The sequence below is a fragment of the Adiantum capillus-veneris genome, chromosome 24, assembly GCF_014529385.1.
Source record: "Adiantum capillus-veneris isolate H3 chromosome 24, ASM1452938v2, whole genome shotgun sequence".
NCBI lineage: Eukaryota > Viridiplantae > Streptophyta > Polypodiopsida > Polypodiales > Pteridaceae > Adiantum > Adiantum capillus-veneris.
In genome coordinates this window covers 56828052-56841221 of record NC_140954.1, presented here as the reverse complement: position 1 = coordinate 56841221, position 13170 = coordinate 56828052, and the positions used below count along the sequence as shown (strand labels likewise).

General features: G+C 41.7%; 1 protein-coding gene across 1 annotated transcript; it reads right to left on the bottom strand.

The window, feature by feature from the left end:
• Positions 1-319: 319 nt before the first annotated feature.
• On the bottom strand, positions 320-1761 carry LOC147426412 (protein ENHANCED DISEASE RESISTANCE 2-like). The gene has a single exon (XM_086499095.1). The coding sequence runs from the start codon at positions 1618-1620 to the stop codon at positions 559-561; it is 1062 nt and encodes a 353-aa protein (XP_086355221.1). The 5' UTR covers positions 1621-1761; the 3' UTR covers positions 320-558.
• Positions 1762-13170: the final 11409 nt, after the last annotated feature.

Sequence of the window (13170 nt, the reverse complement as noted above, 5' to 3'; positions counted from 1 at the left end):
GGTCTTGAAGTTGGGCCTTTAGTTAGACTCCAAAACTAGCCTTTTCAGTACACTGTACAGCACGAAATTATTGCGTACTCGAATCTCTTAACTACCCTTTGAAGTTCAATTAAAAAGGTGGATCTATCGTCTATGAGAAAAAGATATGTCCTGGACCGTTGATGGGACAGACGGCACTGTGCGGCAGGCTTGTAAATAAGAAAATGTCACGTCGTGCATGTGAGTGTCCTTGAGACTTCAACTTATTAATCCCACATGCAAGTTACGTAACGGGCGACTGTGCGGCGTGCTTGCGTGTGTGCGCCGCGCAACAGAGACAGACAGACACACAGAGATATTAATGTAAATATTAATTACAAAGGTCTTGGAAATTAAGCTGTAAATCTTACTTATTGGCCTGAAAATTACATGCTCGCAAATAGTTCTGCAGAGAAGAGGACGAGAGACTCGATCTATCGCAGGCAGCCAGAAAACCTTAGTTGATGCTCCTGGAAGCCCACCCTTGCCACTATTTTGGCCTTGAAATTAAACTCAGCTTCTCTCTTAAGTCACCTGCCTTCACTGATGATATGAGAAGCTCACCCTTCCTTCCCCTGATCCTCTTTCCTCCTCCTCAGCAGTCACAGACCTCTTGTGCTTCGTCGACTCGACTTTGCGCACATCCTTCGACGACGAGCTCCATAGCCTCGAAAACTTCACCGTCACACCCTTCATATGCTTGTTGTTTCCATTAACCTCACCTAGAGTAATTACCTCAGACATCATGTCAATTTGACTTGGCACTTGCTTATAATTTAAACCATCACCTTCTGATACCAAAGACATGTCAATAAAAGGGGCAGATGAGGGCTCCATTTTAGTCTGCCTCAGAGCCCCTAATATCCTCTCTGGAAGCTCATCTGGATGGTTACCCTCCAGTAGAAATGCAATGTCCGACACAATCAGCGGAGCAAGACCGAATGCAACCTTCACTGCGGCGCGGGTGAGGACAGCAGACCCTGAATCCACATCCATCTCAATGTAGTTCTTCCCCCTCTTGTACCTGCATGTGACAACCTTGCCCATAAGGCATACAGGCCATCTCTCCCCCACAACCATTTGCACGAGCCAGGGCGCCTCCGGGAGGCGGAGCAGGAGCTTGAGGTGGGAGTTGCGGTAGGAGTCATCGCCATCGAGGAATTTCTGCATGAGGGAGCCAGGAGGGGGGGAGGAGAAGGTGACGAAGTAGTAGACCATGCTGTGGTGAGTTTTGTTGCCAAGCTGGACGTTGAAAACCCAGACGAAGGGCTCAGAAGACGAGGGATCGGAGGCGGCGAGGGCAGCGTCAAGGGCGGTGCGGACGCGGCATTGAGGGTGGTTCATGATGTGGGAGATTTGGGAGGAGCTTTGGAGGAAATCGAAGGCGAGGGGCTGGAGGAGCCAGTCGCCGGCGGGGACTTTGGTTTTGTTCTTCATGTAGTCGGCGCCGCGGACGTAGAAGAGGTCGCCGGGCGCGCAGGCCCAGCTGTTGGAGGTGGTGTCCGGGATGCTGGACAGGGGCATAGATCCGCCATGCCGAAGGCGGTCCACCCACTCTCGGTGCTCAGGGGGGCACTGCTTAAGGACAGCAGCAGCTTCCATGGCTGGTATCTGCGCCTGTGCGCGACTCTGTTGTACACCCTGTGTGCGAGCTCTGATCTCTCTCTCTCTCTCTCTCTCTCTCTCTCTCTCTCGCTTCCCCTGTGACACCCTGCCTCTCACGAGCCACCTTGCAAGTATAAATGCCCACTAGATTTTTATTTTTATTTTCCCCCCGTCCCTAGCTGGAAAGTTAATACCCTCCCCTGCACCCGCATTTACACCCAGATGTGAACCTGTCGGAAATGCCTCGCCACCAAAAACCGTCTCATCAACCTCCGCCCCAAGCTTTGAATTTCTTTTTAGGGAAAATTACCAAAATACCCCTCTAATTTGTGGAAATTCCCAAAATACCCCTCAAATTTCAAAAATTCCCAAAATACACTTGTATCTATTTTAGCTGGATTGTTCACGATTTCCTAATTTTTATTCTTTTTTGACAATGTATATCCGTTTTTAGTGCTTAGCATGTAATTTGTCACAAATTACCTCCCAAAAAAAGACAATTATGTCTAAAAATAATGAAGCAATTCATCTCCAAAGCCTACATAACCAGCTCAAATTCTAGTTTTAGTATCTTATATTCATAGACAATCAGTCTTCTTATGAAAAGCTACAATTTTTTTAATTTTTGGATAAATTTACTCTCACAACCAAGGCTATTTTGGAAAATTTGAAGGGCATTGTGGGAATTTTTGCCAAAATATGAGGGGAAAATTACCAAAACACCCCTATAATTTGTGGAAATTCCCAAAATGCCCTTCAAATTTCAAATATTCCCAAAGTACCCCCATAAATTGTCATAAATTCCCAAAATGCCTTTCAAATTTTTTCAAAATTCCCAAAATACCCCTGGTTGTGAGAGTAAATTTCTCCAAAAACTAAAAAAATTATAGTTTTTCGTAAGAAGAGTGATTGTCTACCATACAAATGCTAAAACTAAAATTTGAGTTGGTTATGTAGGCTTTGGAGATGAATTCCTTCATTATTTTTAGACATAATTGCCTTTTTTGGGAGGTAATTTACAAAAAATTGCATGCTAAGCACTTAAAAACCGATCTCAATTGTCAAACAAGAATAAAGATTAGAAAATCTTGAAGATCCAACGAAAATAGATACAGGGGTATTTTGGGAATTTTTGAAATTTGAGGGGTATATTGGGAATTTCCACAAATTAGAGGGGTATTTTGGTAATTTTCCCTTTTTTTTATTCCACCGGGCCCCGGCCCATGAAAGAACCTTCGAGCCAACGCCGTGTTTAGTTGGTGTGCGGACACACGCCTCTTGAATCCTTAATACAATTTCGGGAAAATTACCAAAATACCCCTCTAATTTGTCAAAATTCCCAAAATACCCTTCAAATTTCAAAAATTCCTAAAATACCCCCCAATATTTTCTCATAAATTTCAAAAATGCCCTTCAAATTTTCCAGAATTTCCAAAATACCCCTAGTTGTGAGATTAAATTTCTCCAAAGGTAAAAAAAATTGTATCAATACAAGATGTTAAAACTAGAATTTGAGTTGCTTATGTAGGCTTCGAAGATGAATTACTTCATTATTTTTAGACATATTTGTCTTTTTTTTTCGCAAGGTGATTTGTGACAAATTACATGCTAAGCAATTAAAGAGGGATCTGGATTGTCGAAAAGAAATAAATATTAGAAAATCTTGAGCAATTCAATAAAATAGATACAAGGGTATTTTGGAAATTTTCATAAATAAGAGGGTTATTTTGGTAATTTTCCCTACAATTTCACAACCATGAGTCGACATCTCATTTGCCTTCAATTGAAAAGGTTTATTAGCCTATGGGATGTTAGATGTGAACTACCCATCTTATTCAAAGAGTTAAGCTCACGGCTCCACCAGGGCTAGAAAAATACATATTTTTCCTAACTGATCAAAATAAGGGGAAACTTGAAATTCTTTCGGTTTTCAAGTCAAAATTTGAAGCTTTTATCGATAATTACGTTAAAACTTGGGTAAATTTACTGGTTTGTTAAAGGCATGCTCAAAATCTAACCGAGATTTTATATTTTCAGTCGGTTAAATAACACTAGACCCTGGTTTTTTTATAGCACTGGGCTCCACCATCCTAACCCCTTTTGGAAACGGATATCATGCTCGTCCTTTACAATACAATGGTATCCTAAACTACCAAAAAAAACTATTGACTCTTTGAAACTTGGGGCAAGGACCTTGTCAACCAACGGAGTTGAATCGCTAAAAAGCCATGGTAGTTAGGTTACAGAGAGTACATAATATAACAACATAGGAGGCTAGAAGGCTGTGGTAGTTAGGTTACAAAAAGTGTGCATCAAGGATATAATATAACAAGGTCAAAACTCAAGATGACTTACTAAAGTTCACGTAGAAAGATAGAAACCAACCAATTGTTGCTACTTACAGACTATAGTGCTTCATGGAGGGATGCACGAAAAGATTAAACCTTAAGGGCATAAGTCAAATAATTGTAAGAAGGTGGCGGGTTGGTGGGGGTGGCTGCCCTGATAGCCGATGTAATTATAGTCCCTGGCTGAGGTCATGGTTCAACAAGAGCATGACAAGACCTTGTAATTTTTGGGATGTTCAATATAATTCACTCACAATTGTGAGTTTTGCACCCAAAAAAAAGGTAAATTAATAATTATGGTTGAGAGATCAGAATCATATTGTCTTATAACAACGTGAAAGTTTCATGAATATTGTCAACTATCAAACCACAAAGACTGCCAACAATTGAGCGTCGACATATGTGGACAAACAGAGACCATCATCTCTATTGTGATAGATCGTGGCTTTCCAAAATAAAGCAAAAAATCATGTGGAAAATGGTGTAAATTTATCGATAATGTTAAGTGTTTCTACCACATAAGAGATGGCTCATTGCTTAAGAAACTCTAAAATGGTGCGCCCCTCCCCCTCCCTCCTCATATGGTTTGAAGATTCATTCTCTCTCTCTCTCTCTCTCTCTCTCTCTCTCTCTCTCTATATATATATATATATATATATATATATATATATATATATATATATACGAAATTACGGACATACGAAATAAAGTCTATAGAGCTCTTCAAAGGTCAACAACAAACAATGAAGACTAGAAAGTTTAAATTTGAGTCATTGAAAGCAAAAAAAGAATTCCAAACAATTGTAATCCTAGCCTCACTCTCCAAGACATCCAATTAAATGAACCCAATAGCCCTCCAGAATGCAAGGGAAGTGAGATTTGTAAGTTATATACATAAGATCTTAAGAATGCATACGAAAGACCAGTTTCACTACAAGGAGCTCCCTCAAGTGAGATTTGCAAGTTACATACATACAATCTTAGGTATGCATACCAAAGACCAGTTTCACTACAAGGAGCTCCCTCAATCTCGACACCTAATTACATAAGCAATGTGTAGGCATCGATGTATATGCATCAGTGTTAGAGGAGTAAAGGGCCAATTCATTAAAAAAATTCAAGATTTGGATTTTCAAGTGGATATCAACGATTATACTCACATAATGAAGTATATTGATGATGTATATGCATTGGTGTTAGAAGAGTAAAGGGCCGAATTCATAAAAAATTTCTACATTTGGATTTTCAAGCGCATATCAAAGATTATACTCACATAATGAAGTATACTAACGGCTACAACAACACACATTTTGGTGCTTTTCTCGCACAAATCTTAGTGAACTTTATGATTTTCTATAACATGGGGTCTTTTCTAGCAAATTTTTCACAGCTTTGCAAATCTGTAGGCAAGAATACTCCTACTCTTGATTGGGACTATCCTTTTTTTTCAGCCGTTCAAAGATTCGCTTCAACTAATTTTACAAGATTCCACCCACTCACCCACACCCACATGTCTCAGTGGTTAAACCATAGTGGGTGTACTTAAAGCCCCTCACCTTTACTACTAGGCCAACTCCCCTTGACTATCCTATCCTCTCTCCACATTAGGATAGTGTGTATGTGTGTGTGTGTGTGAAGGGGAAAAGAGAAGGGAGGGTTTGGGCAGGGGTTGAGGGGGGAGGGGGGGGGGTGTCTACACCTGTGCACTTCTTTATATGTTTTATAGGTGTTTGATTATTGCTTGCAATCAAAGCTTCTCAATGCAAGTGTTCTTCCCTCTATATGCTCACATTAACATGCATACATACATTTATGCACACATCAACACATTCTATGCATAAATGTAACACACATGCATGCATACGTATAGACATGCTCAATAATACGCAAATGCAAGAAGAATTTGTACAATTTTTATACAAGTCAATGCATCAATACTCAAACCTAAGTTGTGCCCGAATAGCACACAACTGCACAACATACTCACACCGTTGAACATATACAGAGAGTGTGCGTCAAGTACATAATATAACAACATAGCAGGTTTAGAAAGTTGTGGTAGATAGGTTACAAATAGTGGGCATCAAGTATATAATAGAACAAGGTCAAATCTCAAGAGGACTTGTAATGGAAATGCCCTATTAACTTTGACAGTAGCGGAAATTAGAGAAAGTACTTTTGTGAAATTCTGAACTTAACTGATGATAGCAACATAAACATAGCATTTAGTTAATTTGGCATGAACAATACTTTTGCAAGAGAGAGTGTAATGTGAAATGGCCTATGAACTTTGAGAATAGCGGAATTAAGAGAATTAGAGTGAGCATTTTTGTGAGATCAATTTGAGAACATAGAGGGTGAACTTAATTGATGGTAGCAACATTAACATAGTATTTAATTAACTTGGCATGAACAATACTTTTGCAAGGGAGAGAGTATTAGATCAGAAAATGACAATAGTTGAGGACCGGATTTACTTGGAGCCGGTCCCCCCTCCAAAAGGCGTTTGGTACAATACAAAATTTGTGTTCCTTGTGACCTTGGTGATGCTATGAAGATGGAAATCTTCATGCATCATGAAAGGACAGAGGAACTGAACATGCTCATCACCACCCAGCCATGCCCTATATAGGCCCTTGGCCTTCTAAATATAGGGACCCCCTTGACTGCATGTCCGTCCTGGCCCTTGGCCAGGACTGGTCCTACCCTTGTCCTGACATTATTCCCCCCTTGGAGAAGCGTTTTCGTCCGCGAAAACACAAGCGATGGTATCTTCATAAGAACACTAATGTTTTCTATCGTAACATCCCACATGGATCCAACGTTTCATTTGAGCGGAACCCGGTTTAGTAGAAGGTTCAATGAAACCAAGAGTAACATCGTGATTTTTTGCATTGTTTTCCATGTGTAACCATCTGATGGTACTGGTTCCTATTCAAACGTAGTGTGTAGACTCCATTTAGAACGCTCATGAGCATGGTAAACGAGTTTATCACAACACAGGTGTACCAAAAAGAGTACCTCTTGTCACTTTCCACGAAAGTAACTTGCTGACATAACTCATCAGTCAATTTTAAGTCCTTGACTTGGTCCCAATTTTCATCATCAGTAAACAACCCCACCCTAACGAGTGTTCAAGGTTGAGAACCTGAGTTATACATGAAGAGACTACATAGTCGCAACATGCGTTAACTGATAGTAAGTAAACTCCAAAAAGAGCAATAAATGTGTATGAATTTGATTGCTTGGTGCTAATGTACGCACTTTGCGTATCCTCTAGCCCAAGATTACACTTTGTAATATGTCAATCCCCTTGGATACTGACAGTACTGAGGTGTGTTTTCCCCACGGTTTACAGACAGTCGTCCCAGACGACTGGTAAATGGGGAGTCACAATAGGGTATAACATTGTTGAGGAATCAACAATGTCGGGAATAACCGTCGTGGTTAACTTGAAAAATCCACAACCACCCAAACCAAGCCATGACCTCTATTGGTGATTAGTAGACCCAAAAGTAATCTCATAGAGATAGTGCACAAAGAGTGCAAAATACTTCATAAGCAACAACTTAAGGAATATGCATGCCGTTCCAAATCAGCCTTTGCTAAACACTAGGGCCCATAACACCTAGTGTGCATGCATTTAGAAAAAGCAGATCCGAACCTGCATATCCATAGTGATCCTTGCCTTCAACTTGGCAAATGTGATGCACCTAGCACACATTAAAGAGGATTGTAAATAGTTCTGAAAAGAAAGTAAATACTTTCAGTTGCAATTTTTTGCAAGCCTTGCTGAAATGTCTGAACCATAATAGAAGGTGAAACAGTGATCACGTCTAGGTACAAACAATGAAACTTTTTCATTCGCTATATATATAAACAACAATCTGTAATGTTGTTTAGCAATATTTTTACCTTAACAAGTCATTCTAAGTATCCGACAATTGGTTGGCCACGAAATTGCTCCTGATACGTCGTGCTAAAAATGGTCTAGAAAACAGATGTGACCAGCACCTAGGGGCTTTGTCATGACACATAATTGAAATAATGGCGCCCGTGTCAGCCCAGAGACTCATATTCTCCACATGTGGAATATGTCTCATGTAAGGATGTGTAAAAAAAGAACATCCTTCAAGTACAAGATGTACTTGTGTGTGGAGGTAACTCTAAACACTCTACGACAAGAGTGAGAGGGACCCTCATTCATTGCTCCACACTGGCTAAACCGAACTCCTTGAGTGCCTAGACCATGTTGTTCCCATGTGACAACATGTGCCAAATCGAACCCTACAAGTAGGTTCGTAACAGCATAAGGCTGCAAGATAGATTGGACACTTGGCCCAAAATATGTTGTGCCGACATGCCCTTGGCATGGCTCTCTAACATTCAAGCGAACTTATACTTCTTGAAAAACCAAGCCAAGCATACTAAAAATGGAATAAAACCAAATCAATAGATGCGTACCTGGAGATTTGAATGTAATGTACACTTACCTGTATTCAAATGGAGAGGAACACGTCCCCTTCCTTAAAAAACAAACAGCATTGCATTGGGAACCCTGGGTGTTGCCTTTGCAATCCAAGCCCTTGGATTAGAATCTACGTAGTCAAACCCCTTGGTAAGACTCCTTGTAGAAACTGCTCGACTAGCAATAACAGTAACCAACATAGTTAACCGTGTACGTAATGATTGAAATCAACTTGAAAAGTTGAATTTGTCCGTTACCGCGTGGTAGATTGCAGAATTCTTTCTTTGAAAGTCTAACTGGGAGAGATCAAACTGTGATCCTCAATGCAGATCAACTGTGATCCGCAATGCCTATGGGGTGATGTAGCAGTCACCCGTCGGGTTGTACCCCAGAACAATATGTCCTTAGACACTCCATAGTGCCATGGAGAGAGCAGGAAATCCACACAAGCAAACTGATTAGCTCTTGTGGATAGCTATGCTGTCGCAACTGATTGTTGCATCTATACTGCCTTGTAGAGGTCAGTTGTTGTGAGGTGAAGATTATCAAAAACTCAACTTGAGTGTCGCACTGAAAACATGTAGTGCAAAAATGACACCCTAAACCTCCGTAATGACAAGATTCTTGGTTGTCCATTAACATCGATGTGTACTCCCCTAGTAGATCTGGTCGAGCTGGAGAACAATCGCCCAAGGAATACCAACAGTTGGGTCTTACCCAAGATTTGACAATGACTTTTAGCCAGTGTGTGTGGCTCATAGCCCTTGTGACAATTAGTGTTCAATCGAGGAACCGATGAAGACTAATTTAGATGGTGTCTTGCCCAATTTCTAGCTGAGAGTTAGAGTACCTTGTCTGACTCACCAACAAAACATGTATCAAAAGCTTGTTATAAAATTTTCATTATTCCCTTAAAGAGAGAGAGAGAGAGAGAGAGAGAGAGAGAGAGAGAGTAGAAGAGCATGCTGGGGTGAGGAACTTTCCGTAAGGTTGTAGAGTGTGTACCCAAGCTGTGTGCCCTGATGCATCTTATGCCTGACATGCAGCTTATCATATAAGCCGTCCACAATGTTCTGGTACGACTCTCTCATCGAGAGAGATAATAGAAAAACATAAAACTCATTCCGACCCATCTACCTTGTAGGGGTCGTGATTATATGAGGATGACTTGGCATTGGAACTGTGCATGGGAATCAAGTCCAAATTTTTGGTTCTTTTTAGTGTTGTTATGTTGACAGCAACCAAAAAACACTTTAAACAATCCATCACTTAGTCTGTCCTTGACAGAGTTGCGAGTGTGATAGTGGAAGCGTAATCCATGAATCGGTGGAATTCATGCCACCCGGTTAGCATGCCGTGCATGCAGAATTGTAAGCCCTTGGCTACTATAACGGCCTCAAGCATGAGAGCCGAAACCATAAGTGCCTTGCAGAGTCTGCCTTGGTAGCGATGCATCATAATGTGTGGTTGCCACACATAAATTGGAAGCGAATTGCAATGGTAACAGTTTCCCAAACTGGCGTGCCAATGCCCTTGATGCCAAGTCAATGGGCAGTATCGTGGCACGTGTGAGAGGCCTTGCGTCATGTGAATTTGTCAAAGCACTTTGCTTTACATGACAGACAACGTGCTCCAATGACAACATGAAAAACAAACAAATTTAAAATTAGACTAACTTGGTTATCCTGCTGTAACCAGTCATCCTGAAATTTTGATGGAGAAGAACTCGTTCCATAACGGCTCATAGCCTAGTCTGCTGCACGAGAGAGAGTTGTCGCATGTATATATATACGTCCCTTGTATCATATACATCCATTTGGCACGTAATGAAAGAACCTGCAAGCAAATTACCCAATTCCTCCTAAGTTTGTATGTTCATAGCATATGCCAAACGTGGGGAGTCTCAATGCAAGATGCCTAACTTGAAGCCTTGCTTTACAGAAATTGAAGCCTTGCTGATAGCCAATTGAGGCGGTTGTTGACATGCAGAGAGCATGACAAAAAGAATCAACCTTGTCGAGGAATTTCAACTGAAATGAGCTAAGACTGTGTGACAAGCGTCCTTTGGCAACGGCTAGAAACAGTGACAAGGAGTCGGCCATGCCGAACAACGCGCCTCCTGCATCAAGTCAAGCAGTAGGATGTGCTAATCTCCTTGAGACTACAAAACATGGAAAATTGGCAAAAACGAATCGACCTTGTCGAACACTTTTAGCTAAATGACCATGTCAAATATCTCCGCATCTCGAGAATTATAAAAAAGTATGCATAATTGATGTATTCTCTGCTAATTTCTAGAAAAGGTGACAGTAGGCGGTCATACTGAGCAACTGGGCACCGTACATCAAGTCGATCAGCAAGCCAAGTCAATCTCCTTGAGATTCCAGAACAATGACAACTTGCTATGCTTTTACATCAAACCGACCCAGCTGCTGTGCTCAAAGCCGTATAAGTTATCACACATACTCCATGCATGATACACTTTCTAGTCTTGCCGGCCATGTTTGTTCGTGTACATGGTTGACCTTGGCAAGTGATATGCGAGGGTGTAAACATTGAAAGCACTGCGCTTAGTCCCAAAAAACTTGTAGAACAGAGGCAACAATTTCTTGCCATGCCAAGAGTACGAAGATATCTGCAAGATTTCATGAATGCAGACTGTAAAACACAAACGTGAACTTACTTACCGATTCTTATAGCCCGCTTCGAGCGGTGGAAGAAGTCATCATAATCCCGACTCCGCTGAATTCAAAAAACAAAATGTGCAAACTGCTGCAACAGATATTGGTAACTTGGTTCGGCCTCGAATGAGAATTCCTTGAATCGCTCCCTCTTCCTGCTTATGCCTTCGGTGTGGATGTTAATTGCATATCTGCTAGAGATCAGGTCCGTCTTGCCCCCAATGTAACTGGTGCCCTGGCAACCACGTTCGAAATTGTCGAAGCTGGTAAAACCTTGTTGACCGGAACCATGGGCCAAAGCCCTTAATTGGGGGGTGCCTAAAATTAGGGCGAATTTACTGTTTTAAAAAATAAAAATAAACTGTAAGCTTCCATGGTGGTTGCCGCTACAGCGCAGGGGAAAATTTCGAATGCAGGGGACAATGGGGTCCTCCCCGGGGCTTGGGAGTGTGACGAAAAATGATCGCAATTATATGGCGCTCCTGTTTGGAGCCAGCGCCAATCGATTCTCTGAAGTCTCCGAAGGCGGACCCTGTATGCAGGGGGCGGTGCCCGCGTGGCCCTCTTCTTCATCGTCCTCCATGCAAGCGGTCTTCAAGCCATGCAAGCATGCATGCAACCTCTTGGACCCTCGTGGGTCATGCCCCCCTCCTTGGCGAAAGCCATGCTCCGCCATGCCAAGGTCCACGAACGAGAGAGGGAGAGAAAAATCCGAGAGAGAGGGAGAGAGAGAAGAAAACCATGATTTCTCCATGTCATGGCTCCACCCTCCTTCCTCCTCTCCACCTTGCTCTGATACCAGTGAAAGGACAGGGGAACTGAACATGCTCATCACCACCCAGCCATGCCCTATATAGGCCCTTGGCCTTCTAAATATAGGGACCCCCTTGACTGCATGTCCGTCCTGGCCCTTGGCCATGGCCCTTGGCCTAGACTGGTCCTACCCTTGTCCTGACACATCATGAGTATAACATTAACTTTGAAAAAAGCATTAACTATCCCAAGCCTCCGTCCCAAGGTCTCAAACACCTTCGAAGGTGGAGAGAGCTAGCGGGGAATGAGGGTAGGGAAGAGGAAGAAGAATCATCCATAGGAGAAAGAAATAGTTCCTCACTTATCATCACTCTTCTTGCTTAGCATAGCATAATAGTATAGTAATGAAGATGAAGAAGATGACAAGCTTAAGCATTGAAGCATGGCTCTTGGTTGAATTTGCATTCCATAGACAAGAGTGTTGGTGTAGGCTCTCCACTTCTCAACAAGCTTGGAGAAAGAGATGGAGCTCTTGCACTTTGCAGTCCACACGATGAGAGAATGTGTCTATGTGTATGAGAGAGTATATCCCCCTCTCATGCTTGGTCCACACCTTTCTCTCTGCCTCTCTCTCTCTCTCTCTTCACTTATATTTATTTAATTATTTCATTTGGACATGTGTCCTCTTTTTCCTATTTGAGAGCAAGAACTTAATTATTTATTTTTATGTATCTATTCTCATTGGACCCCTTTAAAACCTATCCAATAGGATTCTAGCACATCATGAGGGCCATATGTGGAGGATCATTTAAACATGTGTCTTTTATGCTTATTAAGTCATTTGGTTTGAATTGAAGCACTTAGTCAATCAAGCATAGAAAAGTTTGATGCATATTCAGAGTTTATCTTTGAATTGAACACTACAAGAACCTTAGTCATTTAAGCATGTGAGAAGCACCTCAAGATTTTGGGCAAGGTTCCCACAAACACTTAGTAAGTCGACAAGCACCTCATGCTTAGGAAGGATTCCCACCTCAAGGTCAGCCCTAGCTTGCCTAAGGCCAAAGGACTTTTTAACACTAACTTTTGGAAGTCTTTAATGAAGCTAACCCTAAGGTATTTTAAGCTCCATTAGATTCACGTTGCTCTTTGATAGACTACCTCCTTTTGGACCCCTATTGAGATGTAACCATCTCTCCTCTTGGTCCTTTGCTGAGGTAAATCTAGAAGCACTTATTGCACATTGCTCTTTGGTAGACCGTCTCCTTTTTTACCCCTATTGAGATGCAACCATTTC

Bases quoted from the DNA above. Each gene is read 5' to 3' on its own strand.
- LOC147426412 (XM_086499095.1), bottom strand. From the start codon at position 1,620: ATGGAAGCTGCTGCTGTCCTTAAGCAGTGCCCCCCTGAGCACCGAGAG.